Genomic DNA, 21,566 nt, shown 5'->3' with positions numbered 1-21,566 from the left:
CTCCCAACACTGGAGCGTGCAGTAACAATCTGAAGATGGCTGCCAGAGGAGGGGTTTATGGAAAGGACTGTCCTTGGATGGTGGCAGTATGACCCAGAGGACAGTGATTGGTTTAAAGGAGAAATGCAGTTTTTAAGTGAAAGTGAAACTTTTTATTTTACCGAGGATTCCCAGCCTGACGATGGGGAATATTCATGAACATGTGAATCCATGCCCGACCCCACGCTCGAGAAAATAGAATTGTTGAACTCCTTTACTCTGACCGTGTATCCACTCTAAAAGAGGTTTTGCGCTATCAGCTGCACATTACAACTGGTCAACAAGACTTGTTTTTCAAAACCCAAGTCTTATTAGACACACTCCCAGGCTACACCTTTATTAGACCGAGTGCCCTAAACCCCCCCGAACCTTTTTTTTGTTGGTACCCAGTTACCATCAGTCATGGGTCCATCAGGGTTAGCGACCAATCTATTTAAGTCACTTCCTTCAGCAGATTCAGACTCAGAAGGGTCAGACGACTTTGAAACTTTATCCGAAGTTGAGACCTGTTTCTTTTCTGATTCAGAATAAACCACTGAAGGAACCCTTAACCTCAGGAAAACTTGATGAAATTGGTCGAGTTACAGGCCCGACCCCTATTACCACAGGGGTTACTTCAACCATACTGTTATGCTCACTTGGTATCCACGGGGACGCCACTCAGCCCTGATTGGATGGCTTGCACCTTGAACCCTCTCCCCGATCCTTGTATAATGTCCCAGACGAAGGTGAGGCCTGAAATACAGGAGGATTGGGTTAAAGTCTTGACTGTCTCCTGTGAAGTGTCTTCCCACCTCCCTTGGGTTCGAAACCTCCCCCGAGGGCTTCTCCTCACCTTGATCCTTTATAAGGTGCATTCTCCGTCCTGCTCCTCGTGGCAGGGGTGTGTAGCTGTGGAGGGCGTGTGGCAACCAAGTTGCTTCAATGGTGCGGGCTCTGCTGGAGTCCAGGCCTGGTGCGACAACATTTTGACAAGGTAGGTTTGCTGCTTTACAGTCTTGGTATTTATTTCTTTCTTTCTTGTCCTTCTGTATTAAGAATTAAGTCTTTCTTTTTCCTCTTCCCTTAGGTATGGAAAGATGTATTGGCGTTGTTGTGCAAATTGGAGATGAACACGAGTCAGCAAGCGAAGGCACGCTGAGCGCGATGCTGCCCGGTGAGTAATGCGCAATGCGCAGCACCGCTTTGTCCTTTTGCTAACCTGTGTTTTTTCTCCCTTCTTCGCAGGCCGCTGTGGTCTTCGTGGAGCGACGTGAGGTTCCCGGATAATGCTGACTACGCAACGACTAATCAGGTACGGATCTGGTGGCTTTCGTCGTTCGGGAGGAAATGTGATTAGACTCTCTCTAATGCTGTCCCTCTCTCTCTTCTTTCTAGGTTGTTGTATTTTGAAGACATGCAGAGCCGGAATAATGGAGTTCACTGGATCGAGTATCTTCATTGAAGCGGGTGGCTGCCGGTGATGAGTCAAGACAGGAGGCTACTCACAGGTATGATTATACTAACAATGTTCTCTTTCCCTTCAGGTTCGTGAAGACAGGATACGCAGACATCAAGGGAAACTGGAGACCCGATTTAGGCACAGTGAGCGTCACGCTGCAAACAGCAGAATAACACGAAGCGTGTTCTGCTGTTTGGGTGTGGTTTAAATAATCTCAGGTAAAGTAGTCCCGATAAAGTAGTTCCAGGCCCTACCACACCCTAAACACTATACCGCATAGCTCAGTTCTTTCCACCTGAGTTATGCGAGTGCCTCCATGTTAGCTGAAATCCCCGAAGAAGTAGTCCCATTTAAATAGTCCATCCTAATGGCGATTTCCATAATGATCAAAGGCACCAGGACTGACTCCGCGAGAGTTTTAGATGGGGTGCGAAGACCCTTGAGGGCATAATGGAGGCCCGGCACCTAGCCTTAGCTGGGAGGCTGACTTGCCAGTGAGGGCCAGGAGTAAGGGTCATGACACATACATAGAAGGAGAAAATCTAGGGAACTCGCTCTGAATTCTGAACGATTAGTCGAGCAGTTAGGATGGGAAGAAAATCTAAAGAGATGTTACTTAGGGCCCCTATTAATAGGTGAACTACAGACCCCATACCAACTACTTAATCTTACCCAGGGAGCCACCTTTACATCCATAAAAGAAGGGCTATTCAAGAAAGACTGCAAGACCAGAGAGGGTTGCAAGGAGTGAAGTGCCTTTGACTTTTTCAGAGAAAGACTGTTACTTACATGAGCCTTCGAAAATAACAAACATAAGACCTGGAATTAAAGCCGAAGAAACCTGCATTGTGTGTCAGAGGTACCCGGGGCTTTCCCACGTTGATAGCCAAGGTAGGGAGGAGCGTTTGTTGCCATGGTACTTTCCCTGGCTCATACAACAAAGCAGCGCCAGTAAAGTCAGCACAGCCGGTGTGTCAGGGAGACTGATACCAGACCAGTCTTTGTTGGAGCCAACGTTGCACGCGCCAACATTGTATGGAGAAATCGGAAAAGAACAGTGTGTGAAGCATATGGGATGAGCAACGCAAACATAATTGAACAGCAGATGAGTGACTGAACTTTAGAAGTAAAGACCGATACCGTAAACAGAGGGGTCCGGCACCACATGGGTGCTCATTCAAAGGTCCTTGTTAGGTATCCAGCTGAGAGGTGGCAAATGTAAAAAGGAATTGAGAAATCCAAGTGGTCCGGCAACGGGTCAAGCTAAACCCTGTGCACATTCGAATGTCTTCGATAGTTAATATGAACTGAAATTGGTCTGAGCCCAGCTGAGGGAGACTAACTGTGTAGAGGAAGGATCTGAGCTGAGGGTGGTCCGAGGTAAACCGTGAGTCACCCGAAAAAGAATATTCTCTGAACATTGTAATAGGGGATCTGAGCCTCTGAGAGGGGGGATCCAAAGTAACAATCATTGTATAAAAGGGATCTGAGCCCGGCAGAGGGGGATCCAGGGTGAAGAGTGAATCACCTGAATTAAGTACCTGTAAGAGGAAAAATAACTTTTCGTTTGTTTTGGTACATTAGACCCTCTGAATCAAGAGACTTTGATAAGTAATGAGACTTGGGCACAGAAGTTCCTGATGCTTGTAATTGAACTGTATCCTCGTGCCGTAGAAGCCAGAGAGAGCTACACTCGAGTGTACTGCCTTGTCCCGTGCTGAAAATGTGGGGACGGGATCCTGACATATCATTTTTGTGAACACTTCTTTCTTTTTCATAAACACCACCCCCATACTATTTGTATTTAGAAGTAAGGATTGGCAATATTTTTTTTTAGTATAGGCCCGTTTAGTTTGACGAGACTCCACTAGGACTGCATTATTATTATTTGATGGTCGTAGCTTGCTCCCATCTGTACATTTAGGATTAGGTAAGTGTTTATCATACCCTTGTTGATGTTCAATAAACACCCTTGAACTGTGGTCACTTGTGTCTGTCTTACTGTTGATACCATGCCTTCCTTACAGTGCGCTCCTCTAAATTCTCTAATGCACATTTATGAACCCTCCCAATGGTATGTATTTTGCCAACCTCTGAAGTCTGAATAGTATATCCATGCAGGCTTGACATGTGGCCAATTTAGCACTAGATCAACAATGGGGGCTGTTCTGACGTATAACGTTTTCTGGGGACTACTGTTTGACTTGAGTAGGCCTAGAACATTTCTATTATGTCAAGATAGATACAGAAACACTTTGAATGTGAAAATGCATCAAAACAAGTTTCAGACACAAATGAATTTTAAACAATCAGCTTTTTAAATTTATTTTTGCTGCTGGATGCATTTAATAATCATGCATCAATAGTTTTTCTGGGTGAAATAAGTCTTTGTTGAAAAAAACACAATCGGAAAGTACAAAAAGTTCATTCACAAGAACAGAGTTTGTAAGGAGGTTAATTATTATTCTTAACTTTTACTCAAGCAACTGTTTATAGCAAGATAAATTGCAAAATAAGAAAGTGTTTTGAAAGAAACACTGTGAAACCACCACCTATAGTGATAAGTGATAAGCATGTAGTCCATACATAACAACCAAGACAAAAGTAATGAATGAGAAAACTCTTGGTTATTGTAGCCAGGCTAGAGGGTGACCTAACAAGTGGTCGACGTCTAGATATTGATCAAAGAAGATGTTTAGACCAGAAGGATTATGGAGGTGCTGGTCGGTAAGACGTTTCGGCTAGGTGCCTTCATCTTGGGCCTGGGATAGGTCTCCCTTAGGGCCTGCAGAACTCCCTGAAACTGGAAATGCAGTGAATCGTATAAAATGGTTTAGGCTTCTGGCAACCGGCTGTGAATGGCTTGCTAGGTTGCAACTGTGTGGTGAAATTGGTCTTATTTATCCATATTGCCTTTAGTTGTCCTGGAAGTCGGAATCCCGGGCTAACTGTGCCGGTAAAGTGACGGCTGTTCACAAGGACATGGAACCCGCACGTAATGGTGGCTAGATGGGTCCCGGGTTTGCTGCGTTTGTATATTGAGTTCCCCAGCTGCAACGGAGCCCTCTAGTCGCAATATACAAACGCGACCACATACGCCAGCTTGCAGCGAACCCGGGACCCATCTAGCCACCATTACGTGCTGGTTCCATGTCCTTGTGAACAGCCGTCACTTTACCGGCACAGTTAGCCCGGGATTCCGACTTCCAGGACAACTAAAGGCAATATGGATAAATAAGACCAATCCAGCCACCATTACGTGCTGGCTCCATGTCCTTGTGAACAGTCGCCACTTTACCAGTACCCTGCGCATTTCCTGCGTTTCACCACACAGTTGCAACCTAGCAAGCCATTCACAGTCGGTTGCCAGAAGCCTAAACCATTTTATGCGATTCACTGCATTTCCAGTTTGAGGGAGTTCTGCAGGCCCTAAGGGAGACCTATCCCAGGCCCAAGATGAAGGCACCTAGCCGAAACGTCTTACCGACCAGCACCTCCATAATCCTTCTGGTCTAAACATCTTCTTTGATCAATATCTAGACGTCGACCACTTGTTAGGTCACCCTCTAGCCTGGCTACAATAACCAAGAGTTTTCTCATTCATTACTTTTGTCTTGGTTGTTATGTATGGACTACATGCTTATCACTTATCACTATAGGTGGTGGTTTCACAGTGTTTCTTTCAAAACACTTTCTTATTTTGCAATTTATCTTGCTATAAACAGTTGCTTGAGGAAAAGTTAAGAATAATAATTAACCTCCTTACAAACTCTGTTCTTGTGAATGAACTTTTTGTACTTTCCGATTGTGTTTTTTTCAACAGACTTATTTCACCCAGAAAAACTATTGATGCATGATTATTAAATGCATCCAGCAGCAAAAATAAATTTAAAAAGCTGATTGTTTAAAATTCATTTGTGTCTGAAACTTGTTTTGATGCATTTTCACATTCAAAGTGTTTCTGTATCTATCTTGACATAATAGAAATGACCTAGGCCTACTCAAGTCAAACAGTAGTCCCCAGAAAACGTTATACGTCAGAACAGCCCCCATTGTTGATCTAGAATTTCGAGCCCAATGTTCTGCCATAGTCGGGCCATCCCTCCAGTTACCAATTTAGCACTAGACCTGCAGATGAACTGGCCTGCTGTTAAATCTCAGTTTCCAGTTTAATGGTATCCACTACAGAGTGCAATTTGCTTTCTGACTTTGAGAATATTCAGACATTGCTAATTTTATTATAGCTGGTAAGATAGCTATAACCGGAAGATAGCTCAGTGGGTTGAGCAATCGCTTCTGCGATGTGTTTGTGATCTGCAGGTTCGAATTCCGGCAAGGCCAACTCAGCCTTTTATCCTGCTGAGGTTAATAAATGAGTACCAACACAGGTTGGGTGATAGTGAATGTATATTTGTTCTATAAAAAGCGTGTAAGCATAAATGGTATATAATAACACATCATTATCATTTGGCCTTGGAAGTCTGCTTGCATTCACAGTAAGTTGGTAATATGGGCCTACACACACTGATATTAACAATACATATGGTGATCCATTCTTGTATGAAATTTATATTACATTAAAGTGATATTGTAACATTATTTTTCGTAGTGTACTTAGGATCAATTCTATGTGATGCCACTTCTTGTTTTGCCAAAGGGTGAAAGGTTGTGTTCCATTGCTTCCTGTGATGTCACTTCAGAATGGGGTCAAATGACATCACGTCATGTGATATCAGCAGCGGTCAAGGGTCATGTGATGTCACTTCTGCTACCCCTGGCATGTTGGTGAAATGAAGTCCCTGCAATTCGTCCCTTCTTCCCAGAGGGGAATCACTTCCTGTGAGGCTAGGGAGGTGAGCCCATTCCACAAGACGCTCCCTAGAGGTTGGGGCAAGTAGGACCTCAATGGGAGTGACTCCCCTCTAAGGGACTAGGACTCCCAGTCCAATGAGGACCTCCATGAAAGAACGACCTTATCTGCATACATGTGATTGTGTTTTTTTATCGCAAGTGCCATCAATCCTTCTTCCTCCCTATTGGCTTCAGATAAGGGCTGCCGTAAATAAAGGACACATGTTTTATGATAGTGATGACGTATGTGCACAGAATAAGAAATGTGAATGGAGAGAGACTGGAGAAGCCATGCGCGACTCCTACACAGGCAGGAGAATGCACGGTACGCAGAGCTGAGCCTCTGGAAACACGCCCTGAAGGGGCAAAGCTATGCAGAGCCAGCGGTAGTGTAGTGGGAAAGAAGCCCGCTAGCTGGAGGCAACAAGGCGAGTATCCTAACTAAACAAGAGGATCAGAGCAGAAAGGGAGCCTCAATGGGAAGAAACACTTCCTTTCTGGTGGCAAGACCACTAGAAGTCGGTGGTGGGCCGGGTGACCAGCAACAGACGCTGAAACCAGAAACAAGCAAGGAGCCAGAGACTCGAAGCTCCACACAGCGAGTGCCAGTCAAAGCGGAACAAGCATAAACGGGGAGGCGAGCAGTCCTGCCGTGAGGATTCCAGAGAAGACAAAATGCTATGGGGTTAGGAACTGGCGAAACCATTCCCAATACGAAACACTGGGAAACCAAACGAGCAGAAGACCCAGATAAACTGGAATGAGAGTGTTGCTAATACTGAATGTCAAGGCTGGAGAAGTCACTGTGAGAGGGGAAGCCTGAACGCATGCAATGGGCGTGCAGCCCCCTGTAAAGAGAGTAAAAGAAAAACAAGCATTACCTATAAAGGCTGAGGAAGACATGGTCAGTATCAGAAAGTGAGAAATATAGATGCAATTTGTCTTTTTTCTAAATAGTTTTTAGACTTCATGCATTCTTTACCAGCCCTGGAATGTTTCAATGTATAAAACTGCTTTCTAAATATCTGAAAGGTTCATGAAACCATCCTGCCTACAAAGAGATTAGCTTCAAGCTACTTTTCCATGTTACACTAAGGTTCTGAACCCCTAACTTGGTTTCACTTGTTAGAGGTACATTGTCAAAATGGTGCAAAATCAATTTATTCAATTTTTAACCAATGGCCTGTAACACTGAGGAATGCATCTCAGTGCTGGATGAAATGAACTACCGAACGTATTTAAAATATTGGTGGTCAATGCCTAGTAAATAAACCACTGTGTTAATACTGCCATTACTTTTTCCCACGAATGTAGCAAAGTGACATGTAGGTACATAGTAATAAGTCATTTACATGAGGAAACCTAAAGCGAAGATGCTACTAAGAGTGCAATCTGGGTTTAAGTCTTACCTGTCGCAAGAGCCTCATGTCCTGCAGCACAAACGCAATGTAGAAGAGTGACGAAAAGCAATTCAAAAAGTTGAACTGTGAAAAAAAAGAAACCAAGTCAGTTACACTTTACAGCACATTATAATTTTAACACAATGTAATTTGAAAACAGATGTGGGATTTGAAAAGGTAGTCAACTGATTCAACACCCAGGTGATCCGCCCGGGTCGCACTAAGTTGTCACTGTGTCACATGGGCATGGCCAACCCTTCAGGAATCTCAGAGCTGAGAAGATGTTTGCTTATCTGAAATTTTGGTTAAGCTATTTTTATATTCATCTTGTTGCTGCCCCCAAGCAGAACAATAATGTAAAAAACAACATCTCAATTTGTGCTAGCATAGAGTAAAGGAACTACAAGGTGGGCAATCTACAATCTATGGAAATCAAATAAAATATCTTAAGTTATTTCAACTTTTGGTGCTGGTAGCTTGAAAAGTCTAGATGCCCATCACACCATTAGGCTATCGTTAGAATATTCAGCTCCCGGATCGATGCTCAAATATGTTGAAGGATATAACGGTTACAGTATGAACGGTGGCAATTCCTTTTCTAAAAATAAGTGCTTTCCCATGTAAGGCCTTAAAAAAAGCTGCACTGGCAGCATGGAGCTCAAGCCTGATAGAAGGTGATGGCATCTATGTGTATGTCTTCCGTGTCCAGTGTGAGGAACCTGAGGGCATCCTCCCATCTACTCCCCTAGGGTCTTCCTCTCAGGAGGCCAGGGAAGAGCGATTGCTCTTAGATCCCGACCCTGGTGGTGGATATGCCAGGGAGAATCACCTGGGTGGAGGGTCCTTGGGGAATGGAGGAAAGGTACCTTTAGGTGAGGCATGGTATCCCCCTTTCCCTGGTCAGAATGCACCCTGCCCTTCCACTTCCTTTGTAGGGTATTATCAGTCTTCCCTATTGTCATACACTCCAACTGTCCCAAATACATATCCCTTTAAGACTGGGACGAAGAAGCACAAAGGAGTAATGCACACCACTTTCGCGCTGGGACGAGGAAGAGGACTGGAGAACACTACTATGAGGGTCAGGCATGTCCCATTGACAGAACTAATTATGGTCAGGCAAAAGGGGCAGTAAAGGTATACCTGGAATCTTACTCTGCCCAGTCAAGACAAGCAACACTTTATGGGCCTTAGTTGTGGGGAGGAATGAACTGCAGTAGGTTAACCACAAGTGAAAATAAACGTATTAAAAACCATTTGGGCTTTACAGTAGCACCCCTAACACTCTAGTCTTCTTAGAGGTTGATGCACTGAGAATCAGGCCATTATGTAAGTCAAACCCCTACTCCATAGGGTTAGGATGTAGTCCTCTCTTGCACTTGTTGTGTATAGAATGGACCTTAAAGATTTTATTCCAGGAGGGAGGCTGATCACTCCACTGGATAAAACACCTAAAGGATGCCTTCAATCCACTGGGTGTTGGTCACAACCCCAATCCATCAGCTGGAATGCAAAAACATGGACCAAGGAAGCCCTTAGGTGCAACGCAGTTAGTGGAAGTCTTGTTGATATTGTAAGTAATGAGAGTGGAAGGAACTATTGGGAATTGACGCAGACCTTTGCACACGAAACGTATTTAGGTGTTGTTTCTCCGAAATGTTTTAGGGGGCAATACCTCAAACTCCGATTTGGCACGCTACCCCTGGCTGAATTATTGCATAAATGCAATCATGACCTTCCCAACAAATGCCCCTAGTGTGAAAATAAGATTGAGAACGTAAAACATTTTCTTTTATTCTGTCCTTTATATTATTATGCTAGTTAGAGATATCTTACGCTGCTTTTCAGGAGCAGATCAATTAGAACTGTACACGACGCCTTAGCATTTTGTTCTAACTCAAAAGATGATCTAGTGGTGTATTCCGTTGTGAATTATTTGATGAGTGCATAGAGGGCAAGAACAAGTTGTATTACTTAAAGCTGTTACCTGCATATTAATGTGTGAACACATTGTGGGTTTTTTTTAAAGCTAATTCCGCTCGTTTATAGTTACCTGATCATGATCATTTCAGACTCATACTATTATCAAGTCTTCTAATTTACATTGCATGTATTCTCTGATTTCACACCCAAGAGATTTTATAAGAACTATATGAACTTTTTTTATATGTTCATATTTTATCTTTCTAGCTTTTTGGACTGCATTTATGTGAATTATACTCTGTAAATAGTTGTGATGTTTTATGATAATGTATTATGAATCTGTATTTCGCAGTGTTTTGTCTTTTTTGCTTATATGGTCTGTCGATCGAAATACATATAAACTGACTGACTATAAGTCCATAAAAAGGGGTCTTGGACACATAGCCACATTATAAAATAAAACAGTGTCGCAGAGAAGACTGAAAGTAAATACATGTTGAAAGAAAGTCCTGATAGGAGAGTATACCAGGCAAAGCCAAGTGGGTGAAGTGAACTACAGTGATTGTGAAAAGGTACCTGGCAGAAGAGTATACAAGTTGTTTTGAGAGTCAGGGTCCTGCACCCAAATTGTATCAAGGAACTATATGAAAGAACTTGGCAAGGGAGTATACCAGGTATTATTGTTGTGTGAGACAGAAAATCCCAAGGAAGATTCACGCCCTTAGGATTTTTGGATTATGTTTAACGTGAGAAGGACTTGGGGAAGTTAGATATTTCCCCTGGAATAAGTTGCAACACCAAGAGGAGGGGAGTTATCCCCTTGAGCTACAAAGAACTTGGTTATTCTTTTGAACCTTCTTTTGTTTTGGTGCAAAGAAACCTGGGGAAGGGAGTGATTCCCTTGCACTGTGAACATTATTTGTTTGCAATTTATGTTGGATTAAGCCTTTTTGTTGAACTTGAACATGTGTGTACTTTGCGAGTCACAGACATTTCCCTTAGCACCTTAGAGTTACTTTTAGAGTGTGAGGGCTAGGATAGGATTTCGGACATAGCATTTTTGTTTGGACATCTTTACACACAACAGGCCCTTCGTTTTTGGTTGAGGTAGGGAAATACATCTTAGGTTAGGGACAGTTAGGCTTTTTCTAACCCTGTTTTCATTTAATAAAAGTTTATGGCAAACACCCTGACTCCTCTGTGTCTGCATCTCATTCTTGGGGTTACTCACATATGGTGTCAGGAGTGGGATATGGCTCAGCTGACACAAACTGGGGTACCCTCCTATTTGAAATATGTAGTAACTGAGCTTCCGATCCATCAGTAGCTCAAGAAGATTCTATAGGCTTAAATCTGTGTAGTAGTAGGGGAGAATTGGTGCAACCCAGAGACAGAATGTTAATTCCCACTGACCTGGTTCTGGTACCCCACCGCACCTCCAGTCACTAACTTCAGGTTAGCCTCTAAATCTGGCCTGGCTTGGTGATATGGCTAAGATGTCTTAGCAAGCAGAATTGATCACAACTATAGGGGGGATGCGAAGAGTTTTATTCAAAACTGCAGGAAAGAGGCATACCAAATAATTGTGGGTGAAAAAATAGCTCAGGGGATCCTAAAAAGAGCTCTATTCAACAGAATGAAGGAAATCAAGAAATCAGATGAAATGGAGACAGGGAGAAAAGGCTTTGGGAATGCAGATGAAAAAAAAACAATACCATCTGGGGCAGGAAAACCAGAAGTCTTTAGTGGAGAAGCTAAGACCATTCCTGACTTGGTCTTTGCCCAGTGGAATGACCCATTGCTAGCAGAGGCTTTCTTACATGTGGTGCCTGAAAAGGAGAGGGGATTAAAAGGTGGTCCTTTCTTCTTTCTAAATCATGGGCTACTTTACAGAGGTGACCTCAGCTCTGATGGTGTCCCTAGAACACAGATTATGGTGCCTAAAAGTCACAAGAGAATGGTACCGCAGATTGCCCACTCTCACTTAACCGGTGGCCACTTAGGAACAGCCAAAACACAGGGGAAGATAATAGATCAATTTTATTGGCCTGGAATCAATGCTGTGAAAAGAATCATACTCACCTATACCCTGTGTCAATGACTAGTTTGAAAATACCTCCTCCAGCTCCACTTCACCCTTTGCCTATCATTGATGTGCCCTTTTCCCGCATAGGTATGGACATAGTTGGCCCCTTGAGCCATATAGGTTGGGGAATCGTTACATCTTTGAATTGTAGATTATGCAACTCACTAAGTAATAACATGTCCAAACAGATTTTGAAACACCTAATCCCATTTCTTTCACACATTGGTCTCTCGAAAGCGATCGTAAGAGATCAGGGATCTACCTTTATGAGTCGGTTAATAGCCGAGGTAAAGGAGAACCTACAAATTAAAACTCTTAGGACCTCCATCTACCGTCCACAAACTGACAGATTAGTGCAACGTTTCAACAAAATCCTTTAAAATGTCATTAAAGAAATTGGTTGAGGCTGACTGCAAAAATTAAGCTATCATGATACACTGGGTGTTTTTTGCTATCCGAAAAACACCACAATCCTGAACTGGGTTTCACCATTTGAGTTATTATATGGTAGGGAGCCAGGGGATGTCCTTGACATGTTAAGGGAGACTTGCGAGGAGAGAGAGTAAGCCCTTTTACCACTCTCACAAACTGCCCAAAGGTTGAAAGAACATATATAGTCCAAACTCATCTGACTAAATAATGCTGCTCTCAGTGAGGGAGAAATTTGTTTCGCGCACGCAAGGAAGCAAATCGAATCCTGGTGCAGTTGAAATTAGTCTGTGCACAGTGGAAGCCATATTGCACAGACCATTTCCACTTTGCAATTGGTTACCTCCTACCCTTTGTATATTGTTACAGTTCAATGCATTGAGACTTCATTAGCAGCCAGCAGACATTAATACATGTAAATGTCTGCTACAAGTAAGGACGGAAATGCACTTATCACCTAATCTTCCTTGAAATTGCAAACGAGATTGCAATGTCAATGATATGCAATAGCAGATGAAAATCGCAGTCCATTTTGTTCATCGCAACCAAGCACTTTGCATCAGTGAAGCTTGGCACTTTGGAGCTAATTTTCTATAGTGGCGTAATGTGAATGGAAGGCATAAAATGTTTGAGTAAGGCTTTGATGGCTTCCATTCATGCCACGCATACGGAATGCAACCTGCGTTTCCGCCACCTTCCTTCCTCTTTGCTATACAAATGCGCCAGCATTCATGCCGATATGGATTTTCATGCCGGCGTAAATGCTGGAGATCCCTATGTAGCCCGCCTAATTTATGCACCAGCATATAGCAAGTAGACCCATAGAGATTTATTGTAAATGCTGCCTGCCATGTGTATGTCTTTTGCCCTGTATATTTGCACTCCACTGTGCAATTGATGAAAATCTGGTAGCAGGGAGCCTCCTACATGTATATCAACACGTTACAGCTCTCCGGTGCCATATTGCTCATTTCATTAAACTGATCTCATTGGAGTAGCAATTGCTTTGAATATACACCATCCCTGCATACATCTGGTCCCTTCTGCTAGTAAAACCATTCTTTTCCGAATTCTATGCTTTAACTAAGGATGGGAAACACATTTAAAATAGTGTTTCTAAATAATTTTGCAACATCTTTTTTCAAGCCTTGATCATGATGTTTTATGAAACAGTCAATTGTGTTTATTTGGAAATATATTTTAAAAGAAAGAATTTCATTATAAGACCCTATATAATTTGGGAGAAATACAGCCCCTAGACTGATGAACTGCCCTTGAAATGTTAGGCCCAACATGTTCAGAAATGTGTATGGCAAGATGTGACTGTCAAACAAATATGGCTGCATATCATTCTCAACTGCCACACAGCAAAATGCAGTTGCAGAGAAACTAAGAGCACAGACATGAAATGGGCCCGGTATTCGAATGAAAAAGCCCCAAAACCAGAAGCCTACCTTTCACTACATTATATACAATGAAAGTCACTTTTCACAAAAAGACAGCTGCCATGGAAAACTAGAAAGAGACACAGTTTACAGCCTAGAAGGAAATGCACACATGGAAAATGAAATGCAAGTTTGTGGAAGGAAATTTTTGAGGCACAGCTTAAGGAAAGAGGTGGCTTGTCAAAACTGTTTCAAAAGAAACTGTGAGAATGAAGATGAACAAAACAATATTTGGTATTTCCAGACATTGGTGCAAGTCCCACATAGAAAAGCATCATTTATTTGCTGTTCATAAGACCTGAACAAAGAGCTGTGCTGAGCTATCTAAAAATTACTTTGAAGCGCACAGAGCGAACAGGACGGAGCTTGTGCTGCACTAAGGTTTTATTAGGGTAAAACAGATGACCACTGTGAAATAAAAGACCTGGCTAATAGTTGTGAACTTTGAATAATCCTCAAGAATGCAATTTGATACCTGGTGAGGATCAGGATCTCACAATTGACATGTACCTGAGAAAGACCCGAGAGAATGGGTTGAGTTGTCTTCCTCTGTTCAGAAAGATAAGCAGACCCATGGCCCATCTATTAACTATGAAAGGATGACTTAATAGCGGGCCATAAGGAGCAGATGGCCTACACTACATGTTAAGCTTCTTGAGGAGAAGAAATGTGAAGAGCCATAAGTTAAAATCATGCATGTTATTAGAGATCACCATAGATACATGGAAGATCATACTTTGGTGATTATCTCTGGAACCATCATGCGCACAACAATGACTCAAATATGCTTGGAAAGCTTATGAGAAGACCTATCTGATGATACAACTAGCCTAAGAAATCGGGGAACAAGAGTTCAAAGCTAAAATGGGATTATAGCTTCCCAGAAACTGTCACAAAGTGCAGATTTGGGGAGATGGCAGCCATTTGAATCAGATACCTGTAAAAAAAATCTCATGTTTATAAGTGTTATATTTTCTGATTAAATGACAAGAAATCTGGCATTCGAACCTGCAACATCGTGCTGATGCCAGACACATTTCATTAAGTCTGGCATGGTGAGAACAATTTAGATAGATATATTTTATGATGCTTATTTGTAAAATGAAAACAATTGCCATGTTGTAGATTTCAGCTACAACTGTAAAATTGTTCAGAAAGATAATTCAAGTGGGTGAAGTGAAAAACTCCCAAGAATGGAACCGAGTGAATCCAGATCAAGAGCCAATAAACTGGCACCTGATACTTTAGATATTTTGTGGGTGTGGTTTAGAGTTGATAAACATACACACAATGGGAAAATGGGAGAGCTGTCTGAAATCATCTCAGTGGGAAATGCTGGGAAAATTCCCAGAGAACCAAAAATGCCTCGGAGGTGGATTAGACCAGGAGGAGCACTACAATCTGGAGAGAGGCTAGAGAGGCAAATAAAGAGATGGATTCTGAAGATCTCCATGACTGAACCCAGAGATGCCATCTAACCAAGTCCCTATAGTTCCACCCAGTGTATCCAGAAGCCTTGACGACTTTTCCTGAGCACAAAACCCAGAGATGTTCAATGTAAGTAAACTTGTACAACAGAACCAAGTCTTGTGGGGATCTGTTCAATGTAATACCTTACCTTATTTATTGGGTTGACAGACCAAGTAGATCCTTAGCACTTTTACTAAATTATAATTTTATTAAATCCCATATAGTCAAAGAAGGCCGCGTGAGCTCGGGGGAGTTCGAAAACCTCTGATTTCTCTCGTAGCGCTGATTAATGGTATAGACATTTAAAATAAGTGGGTATCCCATACCTTATTATAGTCAACTTCAAAATTCTCTAGAGTGGAGGGGCACATAAAAAAAGAAATTCCCTACTGCTCCCCATTCCCCAGACCCTGCCTTAAGGCAGAGGGGTTTCGAAAGTAAACTGAGTATCTAAGTTTGTGCTGGGGCCGAAATGTCTTGCCAAATTAAAGTGAATTCCCTGATTTAAAAGCACCCCCTCTACAGAGAGTGGGAAAGTGACTCCTGGTAGAAGAGAGATTCTTCTTTGCATAGTGGTGAAGGAAAACAGTTCTATCTATATAAAAAGAGTTTGGTTCTTAAAAGTTTGTTGTGCTGCAACACTGCTAGCATTGCCAAATGCGCAGGGAGATCAAAATAAAGATACCTTCCCTTATTTATTGGGTTGAGAGACCAAGTAGATCCTTAGCACTTTTACTAAATTATAATTTCATTAAATCCCATATAGTCAAAGAAGGCCGCGTGAGCTCGGGGGAGTTCGAAAACCTCTGATTTCTCTCATAGCACTGATTAATGGTATAGACATTTAAAATAAGTGGGTATCCCATACCTTATTATAGTCAACTTCAAAATTCTCTAGAGTGGAGGGGCACATAAAAAAAGAAATTCCCTACTGCTCCCCATTCCCCAGACCCTGCCTTAAGGCAGAGGGGTTTCGAAAGTAAACTGAGTATCTAAGTTTGTGCTGGGGCCGAAATGTCTTGCCAAATTAAAGTGAATTCCCTGATTTAAAAGCACCCCCTCTACAGAGAGTGGGAAAGTGACTCCTGGTAGAAGAGAGATTCTTCTTTGCATAGTGGTGAAGGAAAACAGTTCTATCTATATAAAAAGAGTTTGGTTCTTAAAAGTTTGTTGTGCTGCAACACTGCTAGCATTGCCAAATGCGCAGGGAGATCAAAATAAAGAGCGCTGCATGTGTGGCATTTCATTGACTAATAGAAAAGTGTTGCATGGTATTGAAATCAAACTCTATATAAAGTATATTGCCAAGCGTATGATCCGGTCATGTTTCAAGGTGCGTTTATTGTTGCCCTATAAATACACCTCACAACAATCTTCATTGCTTTATAAAACGTTTTGTCATAGTTTTAATTAAGACCCTTGATCTTCCATGCTTTATATATAAACAGTGACAACGCCCATGCTATTAGTGGGGGCTCTGATTTTAGTAAATAATAGAGGGCCGGACAGTAAAATGCAAATCTCAGAGTTTTAAACAGTGCGCAAGTAGACTTGATCTAAGCTGTGAACATACGGGGCAGCAAACTAAAAAATGCACCAAGTCTTTAACCTCTGCTTGGCACTTTAGGCAAGACTGTTGTATTGCGTGCATTGAACGGCTTGCCATTACTACCATCAGTAATAACCAATTAAATCGAGCTCTAGTTATAGGGCTTCTTTGTGTTAGATAATTACTCCAGAGCAAATATTCTTGCATTCTGTCTGTAGCAATAATCATATATCTATGATAGGTAGATTTGACAATATCTGGGCTGCCCCGATCTTCAGCAACCCAATAGTTTATATGATGTTCTAGATCTTGACACTGTCACTTAGTGATCTGTGCCATGGAGTTCAAATACGAGCAAACTATGCAGCTTCATGTTCGCCTTGACCGACTACTATTTGGTATTCTGCTGTATCCTGGTATTATGCTATTTGGTAAATCCCACCTTTAGAGTGAATACACATATTTCCATGGACCCAAAACCTGTTTTAGATTGACTTGCACTGACCAGCCAATAAAGCCCCACAAGCAGTTTGTCACTTTCTCAAAAAATAGCAAAGTTTGGGGTTTATGCTTCCTTTCAGACAAATTCCAAACCTCCATGATCTGCATTAAAAAAAATAGGATATGATAAGCCCCATTTACATTTTAAACAGTGTATCCTGGAAATATCTTGGAGATAATTAGTGTCCTGATGTACCAATCCTTCAAATGTCAATTCTCAAATGGTACCCTCGACTCTAGAGACTGCAGCCTTACTTCTTGATTTTTCTCAGGTACAGGTGTTACATAGGTAGAAGTGGGGGGGTGGGCATCTGCCCCTCATCCACTGTTATACTAGCAACCATGATCAGACCATGGCAACATTCTCCATTAGCACCCTGGATTTAAGCACTAGCCAATCAAGTGTTTGCAACCGCGGCCTCAATCTACTAATCTCAGCCTGTGTTCCATATGAACCTGCACCTTACTACAGTGTGCCAGAATATTCACCTCTCTGCCATTTGTCTACAATCTAAGCAGCTAATTTGGAGCAGCGCTACACAGTTCTGCTCTGTGCGCGCACATTACTAAATCTTATATATAAATCCTAAATGTAGCGACTCCCCACTGTTTTGCCTCCTCTGTCCGTCTATGAGCCAAATCAGTCACCTCAGCAAACAAGCCTCGTTTTGCACTCCATGGTGTTCGGCTGCAAACCTGACATAGAGGCAATGCTTCCTAACCCAAAATGGCCGCCACCTTCCCCTTTCTCTCCTTCCCGTGAGCAGTCTAGTGGTCCATTCACATCCATTTTGTTAAATCCTAAACTTGTGCCGGTGACCTGCTGAATTTCCAGTAAGGCTCCCTCTTTTTTGCAGTTTTATCCCTGGGAACGGTTGCTAATAGCATTAAGCCCCCGTTCCACAGGCTGTACTGGGTGGTAACATCCCAGAGCCCTCATTAAACACCCTCACTATGCTTGGTACCACCCGGTACAGCCCGTGGAACAGGGCATTAACGCTAAATTGTGCTCACAGCTAAGTACACCGTTCTGGACAGCTTTAAATGGACATAACCTTCCTCTACACCTTGGTTATATATTCTCTGTAATCCATGATCCAGAGGTAGGGCTTTGAACCTAAACATGTATACTTCTAGAAAGTCCACTGAAATTGCTTGCTGGGTACAAGGGAATGTGAAGAACTGATTGACCCGCTGATAGAAATTTCCACACAGAGGAAACTGTCAAAGAAGTAGACAGCCTGATTCCCAGGGACGGCAGGATGGTCAATCCAGAGAAGGCGTTTCTGTAGCTCTTGTATATAATGACTCGGCAAGCCTGAGGAAAGAATGCCCTCATGAGGGAATATGCAGTCTGCCCCAGCAGTACAATCTCCTTTCGCAATCGCTGAAAAGGATATTATGCCCTCAACGGGAGAAGGGGGACTGAACAAAGGCAGATAAGGTCATGTCTGGTCATGAAGAATATATATCTCACAGCTGTCCTTGGCATAAGAGGTCTCCATCAGAGTAGAGCTCGGGAAGCGCAATGGAGAAGAGACATGCTGGATCTTCTCCTATGGTTAGCTTTCTCTTAAACAAATGTATCCATGGATTTACTTTGGGAAGTCCAAACCGGTTTAGCTTTTCTTTTTTTTTTAACTAGTTGGCATCTTGTGCCGTAGTTAGGGTTCTTTATTGTTACAGTCACTTTAAACTGGGATGGAAGATTATGATTTAGCTTTCACCGCAGACCCATATGGATCCAACTAATAACTCCTGTGTTACCATAAACAGAGAATTTTGATGAAGCACCTCTAGGCACATCCTGGTGTGGAAACACAAACTAGTTGGGACATAACAGACAACGGCAGTGTCAGGCATTTTGGGCAGAGTTTGGTGTAAGGCCACAATGGCACTGCAGTACATAACTGAATAAAAAGCTGCCGGTACGCCTCAGGGTCGTGTCTGATGCAAGGCCTGGAATGAACTTCAGGGAGTGCTTGGGGGGCACACTACTTGTTGTATGTGAAAGTCTTTTCCAGAACCCAGGTTCCATTTTTTGTTTTTACAATTCTCTTCATTAGTTTTGTTAAAACAAATAGACAAGACAAACATCCAGCAATAGCAACACAGTTATTCGAAAGTAAACAGTCAAAGAATAACGATCAGTAAGGTAAGCATCAAACAATACACTTGATAAACACCACATCACACACTTGATCGCACAATTTCCAGCAATGCTAACCAAAAAACATCGATTTGTGTCATATTATTACATTCGTTTGGGGGAAATCCTAGTACTTGTATGAACTTTCTTCCGTCAACATACAATTATACATATCCTGTTCCCATCAGGAGAGTGTAGGTGGGACACAGTGCCCCATTTCATTGCGATATTGCGTTTCGCAATAATTAAGGCATTCAACAGAAGAACAAGTTACTTACCAACTGGTACCGCTCTTTCGACTGGATGTTCCTCCAACGTATTCCACATCTTTGACATGTAATGTCCACAGCCGTGCTGCTTTGAAAATCTTTTCGACAGAGGGCGTCCTGCGTTGCTGGGGTCAGGTCGATGTCCCTCGAAAGCCTCCATCGAGGGTGACGTCACCGGATGTTATAAATAGGATGCATGGCGCCCGTAGCCTCAGTTTATGTTTTTTCCTCCATAACGTGTAACATGGTCGTACACAACGACTGCTTGACTGCACATAGACTTGCGGGAATGCAAGCTGCAATAGCATAGGAAATTCTTCAGAGTGGCAGGCTGGGAGGGCGATGTGGAATACGTTGGAGGAACATCGAGTCGAAAGAACGTTACCAGTTGGTAACTTGTTCTTCAAATGGATTGTGTCCTCCAACGTATTCCACATCTTTGACAAACTCCCAAAGAGCAGTATCAGTGAATGGAGGAGAGAGATGAATTTAGAATACCCAATCAGATTGCAGACTAAAGCGCTGCTTTACCAAAGGCCATATCCTGACCATGGAGCGTATCCAGGGAGTAATGCTTGACAAAGGTGTGGATGGAAGACCACGTTGCTGTGTCACAAATATTCTTAATAGGACGCCCCCCACCTGCTGCAGGGCTGTGGATGTAGCCACGTCCATAGTGGAGTAAGCTCTCAACCCCTCCAAAGGGTCCTTGCCCACCAATCTGTAACATTCAGTAATGGTGAGGATAAACACCTGGACAAGGTCTGTTCAGTAACAGCCTGACCCAATCGGCGTCCAGTGTATCCCACCAAAAGCTGGTCATCCACTCTGACCCTGGACATTCTAGATATAAAAGCTCAAAGGTCTCCTAGGGTCAAACCTATGAAGTCTCTCCTCTTCCTTACCAGGATGAGGGGAGGATAGAAAGCAGGAAGTACCACTTTCTGGCTAAGATGAAACTCAGACACTACCTTAGGTAGGAAGGACGACATACACTCAGTACACCCCTATCCTTGTGGAAGACAGTAAAGGGTGGCTTAGATGAAAGTGCCTGCAATTCACTCACTCTGCGAGCAGATGTAACTGCAACTAAGAAAACCGTCTTGAAAGACAAAAGTTGCAAAGGACAAGAGTGCAGCAGTTCAAACAGAGCACCCATCAAGAATTTCAAGACCAAATTCAGATGCCAAACCGGCACCTGAAACGGAGAAGGCGGGAACACATTTGTGAGCCCTTTTAGAAATTGGGAAATCAAAGGAATCTTAAAATAAGAACATTCTTCAGACGAGCGCTTGAAAACAGACAGCGCCGCCAGCTAACCTTTAATGACCCCCTGTGGGCCAAAGAAAGCAAGAAAGAAAGAACCATCGGAATGGAACACTGAAAAGGATCGATATTGTTATCTCTGCACCAGTCGCAAAACTTACACCAATGGCAACAGTACAGAAATTTGGTTGCCAGCCGCCTGGCCGAAAGCAACACCACCATCACGTCCTCCGGGAGGTCCCAATCCTTATATTTCAACCTATCAGAAACCAAGCGTGAAGGTTGAGAGTCTTGACCTCTGGATGCAGAACCCAACCCCCCTCGCGCGAGAGAAGATCCTCTCTGTGGGGAAGATGGCGTGGAGAGCAGATGGTCATTTCTAGAATGTACGGGTACCACGCTCTCCTGGCCCAATCCGGAGCAATGAGGATCATGTGGGATCCGAACCTCTGCAACCTCCTTAGCACCTGAGGAATGATGAGGACCAGAGGAAATGCGTACAGAAGTGGGAATGACCAATCCACGACAAATGCGGCCCCCAAGGCTCCTCTCGGAGGAAATTCCTTTGAGCAAAATCTCTCGCACTTCCGGTTGGCCCAGGTCGCAAACAAATCCACCTGAGGGTTCCCCAAAGGGCAAAGATTTCCTGAATGACTTCCTGAGCCAACTCCCAATCGTGGGAGACCGTGCTCTGCCTGCTCAGAGCGTTCGCTGCTGCATTCCCATCTCCGACTAGATTAACTGCCAA

The 21,566-nt window shown here is 43.0% G+C and overlaps 1 protein-coding gene across 3 annotated transcripts in view; it reads right to left on the bottom strand.

Annotated features, from left to right (window-relative positions):
• ANO10 (anoctamin 10) overlaps nt 1–21,566 on the bottom strand; it is a 1,555,753-nt gene that overhangs the window by 1,072,817 nt on the left and 461,370 nt on the right. For all 3 annotated transcript variants that reach the window (XM_069648836.1, XM_069648835.1, XM_069648837.1), the window contains exon 8: nt 7,741–7,815. In XM_069648836.1, the coding sequence (XP_069504937.1) occupies nt 7,741–7,815 (75 nt within the window). The remainder of the gene's footprint in view (nt 1–7,740; nt 7,816–21,566) is intronic.

The sequence above is a fragment of the Ambystoma mexicanum genome, chromosome 2q, assembly GCF_040938575.1.
Source record: "Ambystoma mexicanum isolate Mex_15411 chromosome 2q, UKY_AmexF1_1, whole genome shotgun sequence".
Lineage (NCBI taxonomy): Eukaryota > Metazoa > Chordata > Amphibia > Caudata > Ambystomatidae > Ambystoma > Ambystoma mexicanum.
This window is presented reverse-complemented; position numbering and strand designations above follow the sequence as displayed.